This window comes from Saprolegnia diclina (assembly GCF_000281045.1).
Source record: "Saprolegnia diclina VS20 unplaced genomic scaffold supercont1.3, whole genome shotgun sequence".
Classification (NCBI taxonomy): domain Eukaryota; phylum Oomycota; class Saprolegniomycetes; order Saprolegniales; family Saprolegniaceae; genus Saprolegnia; species Saprolegnia diclina.
This window is the reverse complement of record NW_008246070.1, coordinates 794,885-804,661: the sequence shown is the minus strand read 5'-3', so window position 1 is coordinate 804,661 and position 9,777 is coordinate 794,885. Positions and strand designations below refer to the sequence as shown.

Below are 9,777 nucleotides of genomic sequence, written 5' to 3'. Positions count from 1 at the left end.
GCCGACGCATAGGGTTGGCACCGATGATGCCCAGTCATTGGCTAAAATGCAGCTGTGCAAGCCCACTGCAAGCATCTTTAAAGCGATTTGATTGGTTATAACAAGCCAATCGGCGAGCACGTGGCGTGCTTTCATCCTGCCTCTTCCTCGGCGAGCGGCGATGAGCACGTCGTGGCAGCAGGTGCTCCATGCGATGCGCAACCCGAGCCGGAGCGACTTCTCGTTCCTGCCGCACACGTACATCCGGTCCGCGCCGCCCCGGCGCTCGTACTCGGCCGGCTCAGACACTGACGACGCCACTGAGACGACGCCCATCAACACGAGGTACGGGCACGCTGCTAGGTTAGCCACTCACGACCATACTAGGCAGCCCGCCCGCGTCGTCGACACCAAGTCCAGCTCGGTGCGCTACAGCGCGTACTTCTACTTGCTCGTGGTCATCCTCTCGAGCGCGTGGGTCTGCAACGAATGGGTTTACCAATACCCGCTGTCGCCCACGCGCCTCTACAACATTCAAGTCGACATGTTTGAGGGCCGTGTGAACCACGCCGCCTTCTTCTTTGAGCAAATGCTCGCGCTTGGCATGCTCCTCGGGGCGCTCTGCACGTTCAAGCTCGCCGACAACCTCGGGCGCGCGACCATGATCGAGCTCGCGGCGATCCCGTATGTGCTCGGATGGCTCTTTGTCGGCGTGGCCTTTGGCCAAGTCACGCTACTCATTGGACGTTATTGCCTTGGTATGGCCGTGTCTATCTTTACGATCGTCGTGCCTGTCTTCCTCGGCGAACTCGCAGAGGACGACAGTCGTGGCCGCGTGCTCTGCCTCTGCACATTTCTCGGACTTGTCGGTCGCTTTCTCTATTTGATTTTGGGCCAAGTGCTCATTTACCTCAGCAGCATCTACGTCGGCTTCAACTTGAGCGAGTGGAAGATCATGGCGACCCTCGGCGTCATCCCCGGGCTCCTTCTCCTCATCTGCATGCAGTTCGTGCCCGACTCGCCGTCATGGCTCCTCCTACGCCATAACGACCGTGTTACGGCCTTCAACGTCTGCACACGGCTCTTGCAGTCGGACGCGCTTGTGCAGTCCCGGGCTGAAGTCCGCGTCAACTCGATCCTGCATGCGGACGTGCTCTCGGCCCACGCGGGTCCCAAGAGCCTCCAGCGCGGCTTTGGCCGGCCCCTCGCGCTCGTCGCGGCGCTCTTTGTCCTCTCGTCGATTGCGTCGTCGCTGATTGTACCGACGTTGTACCCTACCTCGTCGCGCGCCTACGCGTTTGGTGTCCTCGGCATCGGGCTTAACGTCAACGACCTGCACCAAATGCTGCTCAGTTGTGCAGCCACGGGGGCTGCTGCTGTCGGCGTTCTCACGGCCACAGTGCTCATCGATGCTCAAGGCCGCATCTGGTGCCTCAAGGTCGGCGCCTTCATCGTGATCCTCACGGCTTGTCTTCTCCTCGGGTTGCGTATTCAAGCCGGGCCCGATGACACGCTCAACGTTACGGAGCCGGGGTCGGCGCTCCTGCTGCTCATGACCGCAGGCCACTACATTGGTCTTGGCGTCACGCCGCTCGTCCTTGCAAGTGAGCTTTTCCCGGCGCGCCGGCGTATCGCAGGCATGAGCGTGGTCGTGCTCCTTGCGTCACTCACTGCTCTCGTGACGGCCTATGTCCTCGATGGTCTGCGCTCCAGCGTCATCGCCAACTCGGTGCAGATGTTTCAAGGCAGCGTCGTGGCCATGGCGGCCGTGAACTTCCTCGCGCTGCTCCTGACGCTCTTTTGTGTGCCCGAGACGTGTGGCCGGTCCCTACAGGAGATCGAAGCTATCGTAAGCGGCTGGACGCCAACGACGCCTCCGATGCGGGGCGCCACGGCCGTCAACCTCCGCGTCCGCGTCTCGGCGTCCTATGGCACGGACCAGCATGTATAAGCAACATCGGCGGTCGCTCAAAACGAATAGTCCAACGCACAACGTGTTTCTGCGTCTTAAATGAGACCACTAGAAGTGATTGGTGGGGTTGCTTCCAGGTGGCGTCGTCGAGGCAGGCGGTTGGGGCGCCGACGAGGTTGAAGAGCTCGGTTGTGGGGACGTCGACGCGGGATTGATCGGACCAGACGATGGATACTCTGAGGCCAGTGTGGAAGGGACAGGCGACGGTCCAATCACGGATGCTGTTGTCGTCAAGCCCTGCTGTGTCGTGGCAGCATTCGCCGGAGCTGCAGTCGTCGACGTTGCTGGCGTCGGAGCGGAAGCCGCAGACGCCGTCGGCATGGGCGTTGTCGCGTTGCCTTGGCTCGCGGTCGTCGCCGCGGGTGTCATGTCGACCGTTGAAGGCGCGCTACTGGTTTGCATCGGCTGGTTCGGCGTCGGCGCTACGGTTGTGCTCATCGTAGTAACCGCGCTAGGTGTCGGAGACGGCGAGCTCGGCGGCGATGACGTTGCGATGGGGCTGACCGCAGGGGCTGTCGTGCTTGAAGGTGGAGCCGGAACCGACGTCGTTGGTGCAGAGGTCGCCGTGGACACATTGGTCTTCGTGACGGGGAGCTCGGAGGAAGAGACAGGGAGCGACGTAGGCGCCATCGAGTCATTCATGTTCGGACGAGGCGAGCTCGACGTCGATCCGGGGTTCATCGTCGTCGGAGTCGTTGTGTTTGGCAGACTCGGGGCGATCGAGACAGGCATCGACGTCGGACTCTTGGAGGTGGCTCCTGGAGAGGTCGAGTTTGCCGTCATGAAGGGTGTCGACGTGAGGTTCACGGTCGTCGTGTGTTGCATGCTCGGGGTCACCGATGGTGATGTCGAAGGTGTCGGACTAGCGCTCATCGTGCTCGTCGTGAGGGGAACCGGGCTCGTGTGTCCCGTTGTCGTTGTCGACGAGTTCGTCGAGCCCGGCGTCGGTGTCTTCGTCCGAACTCGCGTTGGTTGCGCTGTGGATGGTCCAGGGCTCGTCGATGCGTTCGTCGTCGCGGGTCGAGGGATCGGTGTCGTAGCATTCACCGAGCTCGACGATGTGTTTGATGTGGGTGTTCCTCCATGCGTCGGGATAGTCAGGACCGCGGTCGTCGCTCCGGGCGCTGGCAAGGGCGAGCGTGGGGGAGCCGTCGTCGCTCCCGGCGCCGGGAGGGGCGGCAGATCGGTCGTCGGCGCGAGGGTCGTCGTCGTCGGCCGGCAGCTGCAGCCAGCCGTCGGTGGCGTCGTCGGCCCGCAGTCGAGGAGCTCCATGGCGAGGGCCCATCCGAGGACCGCGAAGCACGCTGTGAGCTTCATCTTTGTACTTGCCGGCAAATTCGAATCTGCGCGTCAAACTCAAACTCAACTTGCGCGCGCATATCGCTCTTGTCGGTTTTCAGTATTTATTCGACAAATTATGGGCAACAACTGCTGCGGCGACGCGTCGTTTGAGCAGCGCCAGCGCCAGGCGCTACTGCAGGAGGGCCACGTCTTTCGGCGCAAGGCCGCGTCCTTCCTCGGGCTCTTGCCGACGGCCGAGAAGGTGCACGTCGCACTCAGCTCGGACGCCTCCTGGTACTTCGGCCTGCCAGGAACGAGCGCGTTGGCTCATGCCACTGGGCTAGCCTCGAGCTCAGGAGCTACGAGACGTCGTCGTCGTCGGCCACGCTGCGCTTGGGCAAGAAGAAAGAACCCAGCTCCGTACCGCTCTCGTCCATTGCCAACGTGCATGCCAGCGGCGAGCACCTCATCGTTCTCTTTGCGGCGGACGGCGCCAAGCTCGTTGAGCTCGAAGCGACGCAGATCGAGCTGCGCGACCTCTGGGTGCTGCTGCGCATGCCATGTAGTACAATATCCCAATATTCACGAAGGTTCTGTCGTAGGTGCAAACGCTTCGGGAGCTCATCGATGGCCGCGAGCCCGTTGCCGGCAATCTCCACGACGAGCTCGAAAAGCAAAAGCAACGCGACAAGGAGGTTCGCTCTGCTCCAACGAGTCGGTGCCAAATGAGCTTACTAGGCGTACTGGGCAGCACGGACCGCGGAGCTCCAAGCCCGCAAGGCCGCAGCCGACGAGAAGAAACAACCATTCGCCAACGTCGGTCTCAAGTACACGGCCCAAGCGATGCTGCAGCGATAAGCTCCTTCCAAGCAGAGACTGTATATTGATTCAATTCATATATATCTTCGCTACTGGGCTTTGGCGCCAAAGAAGCTCATGAGCGCTCGCCGCGTCGTCGTCGGCGTGCTGTCACGGACTTGGTCGCGGCCGCCGGCATTTGATGGCGAGAGGGGGTCCTTGGTTTTGCCTAGCACGGCGTTGGCGCCTGCAGTATCGAGATGGTCGCAAGCTTACCGTGGCGAGGACTCGTTGCTGCTGGCCGCTTCTCGGGCACTGCGACCGCGGCAACGTCGAGGCTGGATGACAGCAAACGCAAAAGCTCAGCGGGGCTCTTGTCGAGCTCGGCAACCACTAACGAGGGTCCCCGTACCTCCCACGTGCCGTGCCAGCCGTCGTCCCGCGCTGCAGAGAGCACGAGAAGAACGTTTTGTTTCCACTTGGTCGTCGTGAGAAAGTGAAACTACGACTCTCTAGCACCCTTCCCACACTCCGGGACGTACTTGAGCCCACTCGGGGGTCACGAGGTCGAGCCCGTCAATGCGCTCGATCTTGTCGTGCGCATCAATGAGGTCGTGCACCGCCAAGGTCGAGGACGCAGTGACGTTGTAGACGCGGTTGGCTACCGCACTAGCAGTTGGCAAGTCCTTAGATGCTAATACCGTGCGAGGTAGACGCGTACGATTGCCAGTGCGACTGGAAAGCCGCCGCGTCGCGCGAGCTCGGGCGTTGCAAAAGCGCTTCCAAAGGCATGGCGTAGGCGTCGCTGAGGCCCATGCGCAGCGGAGTCTCGCCTACGAGAGGTGCTCAGCCCCCGCGATGACGATACATCTACCTTCGTAGACGACGCGGAAGGTGAATTGGGCGCGGCCAAAGTACTGGAACTGAAACACCTTCTCCGAAGTGATGCTGCCGCTTTGCTTGAGCTCGTCAGTGACGCGCACGAGGGTGCTATCGGCTGTCCCCATCGATCGCACGGGTCCGTTGGCGCCAACGAGAATGCTACAAGAACGCCTGTGAGCATGCAGCTCTCACGCAAGTGGTCGACCTAAAGTTGGAAAACGCGATCGAACTCGCATTTACGATCGTGATGCCGAGCGCCACGAGCTCGGGCGCTTCCGACGGTTCGCGGAACGAGATTTGAAGGCAGAGCGGATCCATGGGCCCCGAGACGACGGTGCCGACGCTGCTCGAGGACGGCGCGTGGTGACGACGCACGCCTAAACTCAAACTGCATCAAATGCCAAACGGTGCGACGCAAACCTGTCGACGAGACTTGCGGAAATGTGGCCGACACGCTAAAGAGATCAGGCAAAATGCACACGGGCAGGGCGTCGAGGTCACGGGGTCGCGCTGACGAGCTCGAAACGTCCTCCATCGCTTGGTCCACTCTACACACCATCTGCATAACCTGTGCCGATTCAACGACGCAGCCACGTACGTTGCGCAAATGACGCGGTGCGTGGCGTGGCGCTGGCGCACGCGACCGAGAACCTGGAGGACCTCTTGGCTGAACGCGGGCTCTCGGGCCAAGAGAGCTTTCAACGAGAGGATGAGGGCAAAGAAACGAGCCAGATCGTGCGTCGCAAGCGGTCGTCGGCCCGTCGGCGGATGGCCCAGTAGCCCGTCGTTGCTCAGTGCGATGGGCGGCGGCGCATCGGCATCCTATGCAACGCGCATCGTCGCGCACCTGCGTCGTGCATGTACTACCTTGTGAGCTTCCATGTGGTCGAGCTCGGCCGTGACCCAAGCGAGAAAGATGTCGCTGGTCGTCTTCGGCGGCAGCACTTTGAAGCAGAGCCAGTAGAGCTGGACGCGTACGTTGGGGTACGGCAAGCTCTTTAACGCCAACGGCTCGACAAACTTGTGGAGAAACGTGACGGACGACGCGTCACGCGAGAGGCTGCACGCATGCGTGAGGAGGCACGTGTACAGCAGTAGCGTCGCGTGCCGGAGCTCCGACGTCGTTTTGCTCGACAAGATGGGCGCAAACTGCTTGAGTACGACCCATTGCGCTGCCAGCGTCTCTGCCGACGTCAAGAGACTCTCAACAAGAGCCTTGAACAGTTCGTAGGACGTTTGCTGAACCGGACACGACGCGTGGCTCTTGGTGCCCGATGCCTATGCTGCTATGAGCAGTCCTCCTCCTTTTGCATCGCGTGTACGAGGAAGAAGGCGCAGCCGTGGAAGAGCGGACTTGCGCACAGCGCTTCGAGAAGCGGGAGCTGGCCGTTGCGACACAAGCGGGGCACAATGGCGCGCCAGACGTCGGCAAAAAAGTGCTGCCGGTGCCTGCAGACAAGAAATCAGCCGCGAAGGCGATCGTAGAGGCACGTACGCAGAGGCGTCGATGCTGACGATCGACATCATCGTTGGCTGCAGCGCTTGGAGGCAGTCGTACGTGTTGGTCGATGGAAGGAGCGCAATTTGGAGACGCAGCATGTGTTCGCGGTCTTGCACGCTCGACGCCATGGCCGCCGATGACACGGCTTGCGTCATCGCCGCCAAGCGAGCGACGAGCAGCGACGACCACTTGAGCCGCGAGAACGTTTGCAACGGGTGGGCCATAATGATGTGCACAGCTTGGGCGATGGTGTAGGCTTGCAAGAGGGACGCTTTCCTAGCGTTGGCGTCCAACACGGTGCAAGCAAGATGCAAACGCGCACCCGTAGGCTGGTAAGAGCCACGCATCGACCATGTCGCCGACCATGACGTCGACGCGCACCTTGGCCGTCGACGCGTTCTCGTTATCGTGGCCGCATCCTGTCGGTAGGTATACGTTGTGGATCGATGCAGCGAGGGACGTACCCGTGTCCAGTTCGACAAGCGCAATCGCAAGGCCGGGCGTCGCGCCGCCACTGCGCTGCATCATCATGTAGGAGAGCATCGCGAGCCACTTCATTGCGTCCAATTGGCCTTCCAATGGCATCTTCTCGGCGTTGGCGCGAAGGAACTCGAAGCGCGGGGCAGCCATGCGGTACACGAGCGAGACGAGCTCATCGAGACCGCGCTCCTCTCGCACTGGCTACGACAGACATGACACGTGCGTCATTCGTAGTGACGGCGTACGTTCAAGTCGAGGTCCAAGTGAGTGACCTCTTGGATACCGAGGCTACGCTCAAAGAGGTGTGCGAGGCTCGTGAAGGCCGCTGCGGCGACGGACGGGGCGTCCGCCTCGGCCGCGTGTACGTTCATCTTCCACATGTCGTTGATAATGGATGTGACGTCTTGCTGGGCGACGATGCGCGCTTCGTTCGACTCGAACGGGAACCGGCTAAGGCCGCGCGCAAAGAGCACTTTGATGCAGAGGATCGTCATGCGGCTGAACGTGCCGAGGGCCACTTGCCGAACGAGAAGCGACTCGTGGCCAACGCACGCTTGGATCTTCTTGAGAGGCTCTGCTTCGCCTTGTTGAAGGAAGCTCAATATCGTGGTCGTCGGCAGCACGTCAAACACGGGAATCACGTGCACGAGCGTCGGGGCCGAGCCCTGCGTACTGGCGCCCGCGAGCTCCTTCACAGCGCTCTCCAAGACGAACTGCCATAGCTCTGTCGACATGCACGACGGCGCGAGGCAGCTCAGGCGGTACCCCAGGATCTTGAGCGCGTTGGACGCCTCGGGCGAGAAGCAGTCCTATCGCACCTGCTTCGATCCATCCTGCGCCATCGGCGTCTTTACCTGGAGGAGGCTGTAGACGTCCGTGCGGTTGAGCGCATGCTTCCGCGTCGTCGCTACCTGCACCATCTTGGTCGCGCGGGCCAGCGTCTTGGCGCCGTCGCCCTCGGACGGCTTGGGCTCCATCGTTCTGCGATCTTTGGCCACAACACTAATTGCGTGCGTGTGCTTCCGGATACAACAGTTCGAGATCTTGCGCGATGTTTGCCGCCGGCCGAGTGCACCTGCAGCAGGTAGACGGTCGATGCTACTGCCAGACGCCAACACGCTTGCGTAGCTCCAGTTCATGAGCCACGCCGTCTTTGCGCAGCCCGAGATGGCGTCGCTGCTGCGCAAGCTGCTTCGATGCATTCGCTACGTGCGCGCCTGCGTCGACAACGATCTGCGCCAGCCCAACGGCAGCTCCGCGCGCACCATGGCCGCCTGCGACGCCCTCGTTTGCGACGCTATTGACGAGTTCGAGGCGCAAACCCGGCACAAGTGCCCCAGCGCCGCCTTCTTTGAGAACGAGCGCGACAAGCAGATGGCGTGCGACCTTGCTGCCGTCGACGGTGTGTGCGTGGACACGGCCCACGAGCCATTGCTGCGCGGCTGCATTCGGGCGCTGCGAGCACTCGAGGAGACTCGCGAGTTCCACCGCAGCCTCCTCGCAGCACAAGAAGCCCTCGAGACGTACCCGATCGCTACGTATGCGTATGGGTCCACGCCGTTTGCGACATGGCGCGACCTCCTAACGCTGCCTGTCGTCGCTTCGACGCTCCGCCGCATCCGCGCCGCGCCGCATCCCGACGCCTGCACGGTCTTTGGCTCGTCGACTGGGAGTCTCGTGCTCTACACGGCCCTGCTCGCAGATATCCCTGTCCGCGGCGTCGAGATTCTCACGTACCTTGTCGAGCAAGCGCGGGAACTCGCATCAAGCGTACCCCAAGTGGCGTACGAAGCCTGCGATATGCTCACCGTGTCGCTTGGCCACACGCGCTTCTTGGTGCTGGCGTCGCAGTGTTGGGATGCGGCACTCTGGGCCAAGCTCGCGCGCAAGCTCCTCGAGCTCACCTCGTGCATCGTCCTCGACTACACCGACCGCCTCTCGCGCTGCAACGGCTTTCACCTCGCGGCCACCACACAGGGCAACGTCTCGTGGCATGCGGGGCACACGTTCTACGTCTACGAGCGTCTTGTGCAGTAGGTAGGTATCATACAGATGGATTTATAGTAGTTATTGTGAATAAAATAAGGGGTACGGTCTACACGTGACGCTTGAGAAGGTGGTCGTCGCGCTCGAGGAGACGCTTCCGGACGAGCTCGGCCCGCGCGTCCTTTTCAGCTTGCATCTTGGCTTCCAGGAGAAGTCGGCGCTCTTCGCGCTGTCTCAACGCCTCTTTGCGCGCCTGGGCTTCGCGTTGCTCCTTCTCTTCGCGGCGCTTGGCCACGAGCTCGTGGCGCTGGTCCGTGCTGCGCGGCGTGACAGGCGTCGTGAGCGGCTTGCGGGGGGTTGGGGCAGCCGAGATCTTCTTGGGCGTCGCCGACGGACCACGCGTCGTCGTCACACTCGCGCACTGCGACGCCGTGCTGCTGCGGCTCGTGAGGCGGGGCGCCGAGACCGTGCGTTTGAGCGGCGTCACCGAGGCTTTCGATGACGTCGAGCAACTGCTGGCGTTGGATCCGTTCGAGCTCCGGGGCGCCGATGGAATGGCTGCTGAGTTGCGGCGTGTGGTCATGGCCTTGCGGTCTACGCTGGCCACACCGCAAGTGGACAGCGGAGGCGGCGGGATACCATTGCGGCGGGTCATCTGGAGCGGCGACGTCGTCGTCGCCTTCTCCTTGGGCACTGCAATTTCGAGGCGCGGGCGAGCAATCGCACTCGGGCGCACGGGAGTCGGTTTGACGTCGTTGGCCAACGACAGCGGCGTCGGACTCAGCTTTGCAATCATTGATGGCTTGGGGCTGCTGCGGATGCACGGGTTGGGGCTGCTGGTCGACGATGGCTTTGGACTGTTACGGACGCAAGGCTTGGGGCAGCTGGGAACCGGGCT

General features: G+C 62.0%; 6 protein-coding genes across 6 annotated transcripts; 3 read left to right on the top strand and 3 right to left on the bottom strand.

Annotated features, from left to right (window-relative positions):
* The first annotated feature begins 94 nt into the window (after nucleotides 1-94).
* SDRG_01440 (hypothetical protein) lies at nucleotides 95-2,015 on the top strand. Its single transcript, XM_008606965.1, has 2 exons — nucleotides 95-324; nucleotides 367-2,015. Exons 1-2 carry the CDS (start codon nucleotides 161-163, stop codon nucleotides 1,928-1,930), a joined length of 1,728 nt encoding a protein of 575 aa, XP_008605187.1. The 5' UTR covers nucleotides 95-160; the 3' UTR covers nucleotides 1,931-2,015.
* A 798-nt stretch (nucleotides 2,016-2,813) lies between these two features.
* SDRG_01439 (hypothetical protein) lies at nucleotides 2,814-3,268 on the bottom strand (the record flags this gene model as incomplete). Its single annotated transcript, XM_008606964.1, has 2 exons — nucleotides 2,814-3,002; nucleotides 3,056-3,268. 2 exons carry the CDS (start codon nucleotides 3,266-3,268, stop codon nucleotides 2,814-2,816), a joined length of 402 nt encoding a protein of 133 aa, XP_008605186.1.
* Nucleotides 3,269-3,368: 100 nt separating this feature from the next.
* Nucleotides 3,369-4,090, top strand: SDRG_01438 (hypothetical protein; the record flags this gene model as incomplete). The annotated part of the gene is made up of 4 exons (XM_008606963.1): nucleotides 3,369-3,526; nucleotides 3,577-3,775; nucleotides 3,835-3,927; nucleotides 3,971-4,090. 4 exons carry the CDS (start codon nucleotides 3,369-3,371, stop codon nucleotides 4,088-4,090), a joined length of 570 nt encoding a protein of 189 aa, XP_008605185.1.
* Nucleotides 4,091-4,092: 2 nt separating this feature from the next.
* SDRG_01437 (hypothetical protein) lies at nucleotides 4,093-7,953 on the bottom strand. The gene is made up of 15 exons (XM_008606962.1): nucleotides 7,748-7,953; nucleotides 7,139-7,702; nucleotides 6,878-7,094; nucleotides 6,736-6,832; nucleotides 6,408-6,689; nucleotides 6,235-6,361; nucleotides 5,780-6,190; nucleotides 5,511-5,734; nucleotides 5,333-5,460; nucleotides 5,118-5,289; nucleotides 4,905-5,071; nucleotides 4,752-4,863; nucleotides 4,573-4,699; nucleotides 4,307-4,532; nucleotides 4,093-4,259 (listed from the first exon to the last, which is right to left on the bottom strand). Exons 1-15 carry the CDS (start codon nucleotides 7,868-7,870, stop codon nucleotides 4,141-4,143), a joined length of 3,096 nt encoding a protein of 1,031 aa, XP_008605184.1. The 5' UTR covers nucleotides 7,871-7,953; the 3' UTR covers nucleotides 4,093-4,140.
* Nucleotides 7,945-8,930, top strand: SDRG_01436 (hypothetical protein; the record flags this gene model as incomplete). The annotated part of the gene is made up of 2 exons (XM_008606961.1): nucleotides 7,945-7,977; nucleotides 8,022-8,930. 2 exons carry the CDS (start codon nucleotides 7,945-7,947, stop codon nucleotides 8,928-8,930), a joined length of 942 nt encoding a protein of 313 aa, XP_008605183.1.
* Nucleotides 8,931-8,979: 49 nt separating this feature from the next.
* Nucleotides 8,980-9,675, bottom strand: SDRG_01435 (hypothetical protein; the record flags this gene model as incomplete). Its single annotated transcript, XM_008606960.1, has 1 exon — nucleotides 8,980-9,675. The coding sequence occupies one exon, from the start codon at nucleotides 9,673-9,675 to the stop codon at nucleotides 8,989-8,991; it is 687 nt and encodes a 228-aa protein (XP_008605182.1). The 3' UTR covers nucleotides 8,980-8,988.
* Between the last annotated feature and the right edge of the window lie 102 nt (nucleotides 9,676-9,777).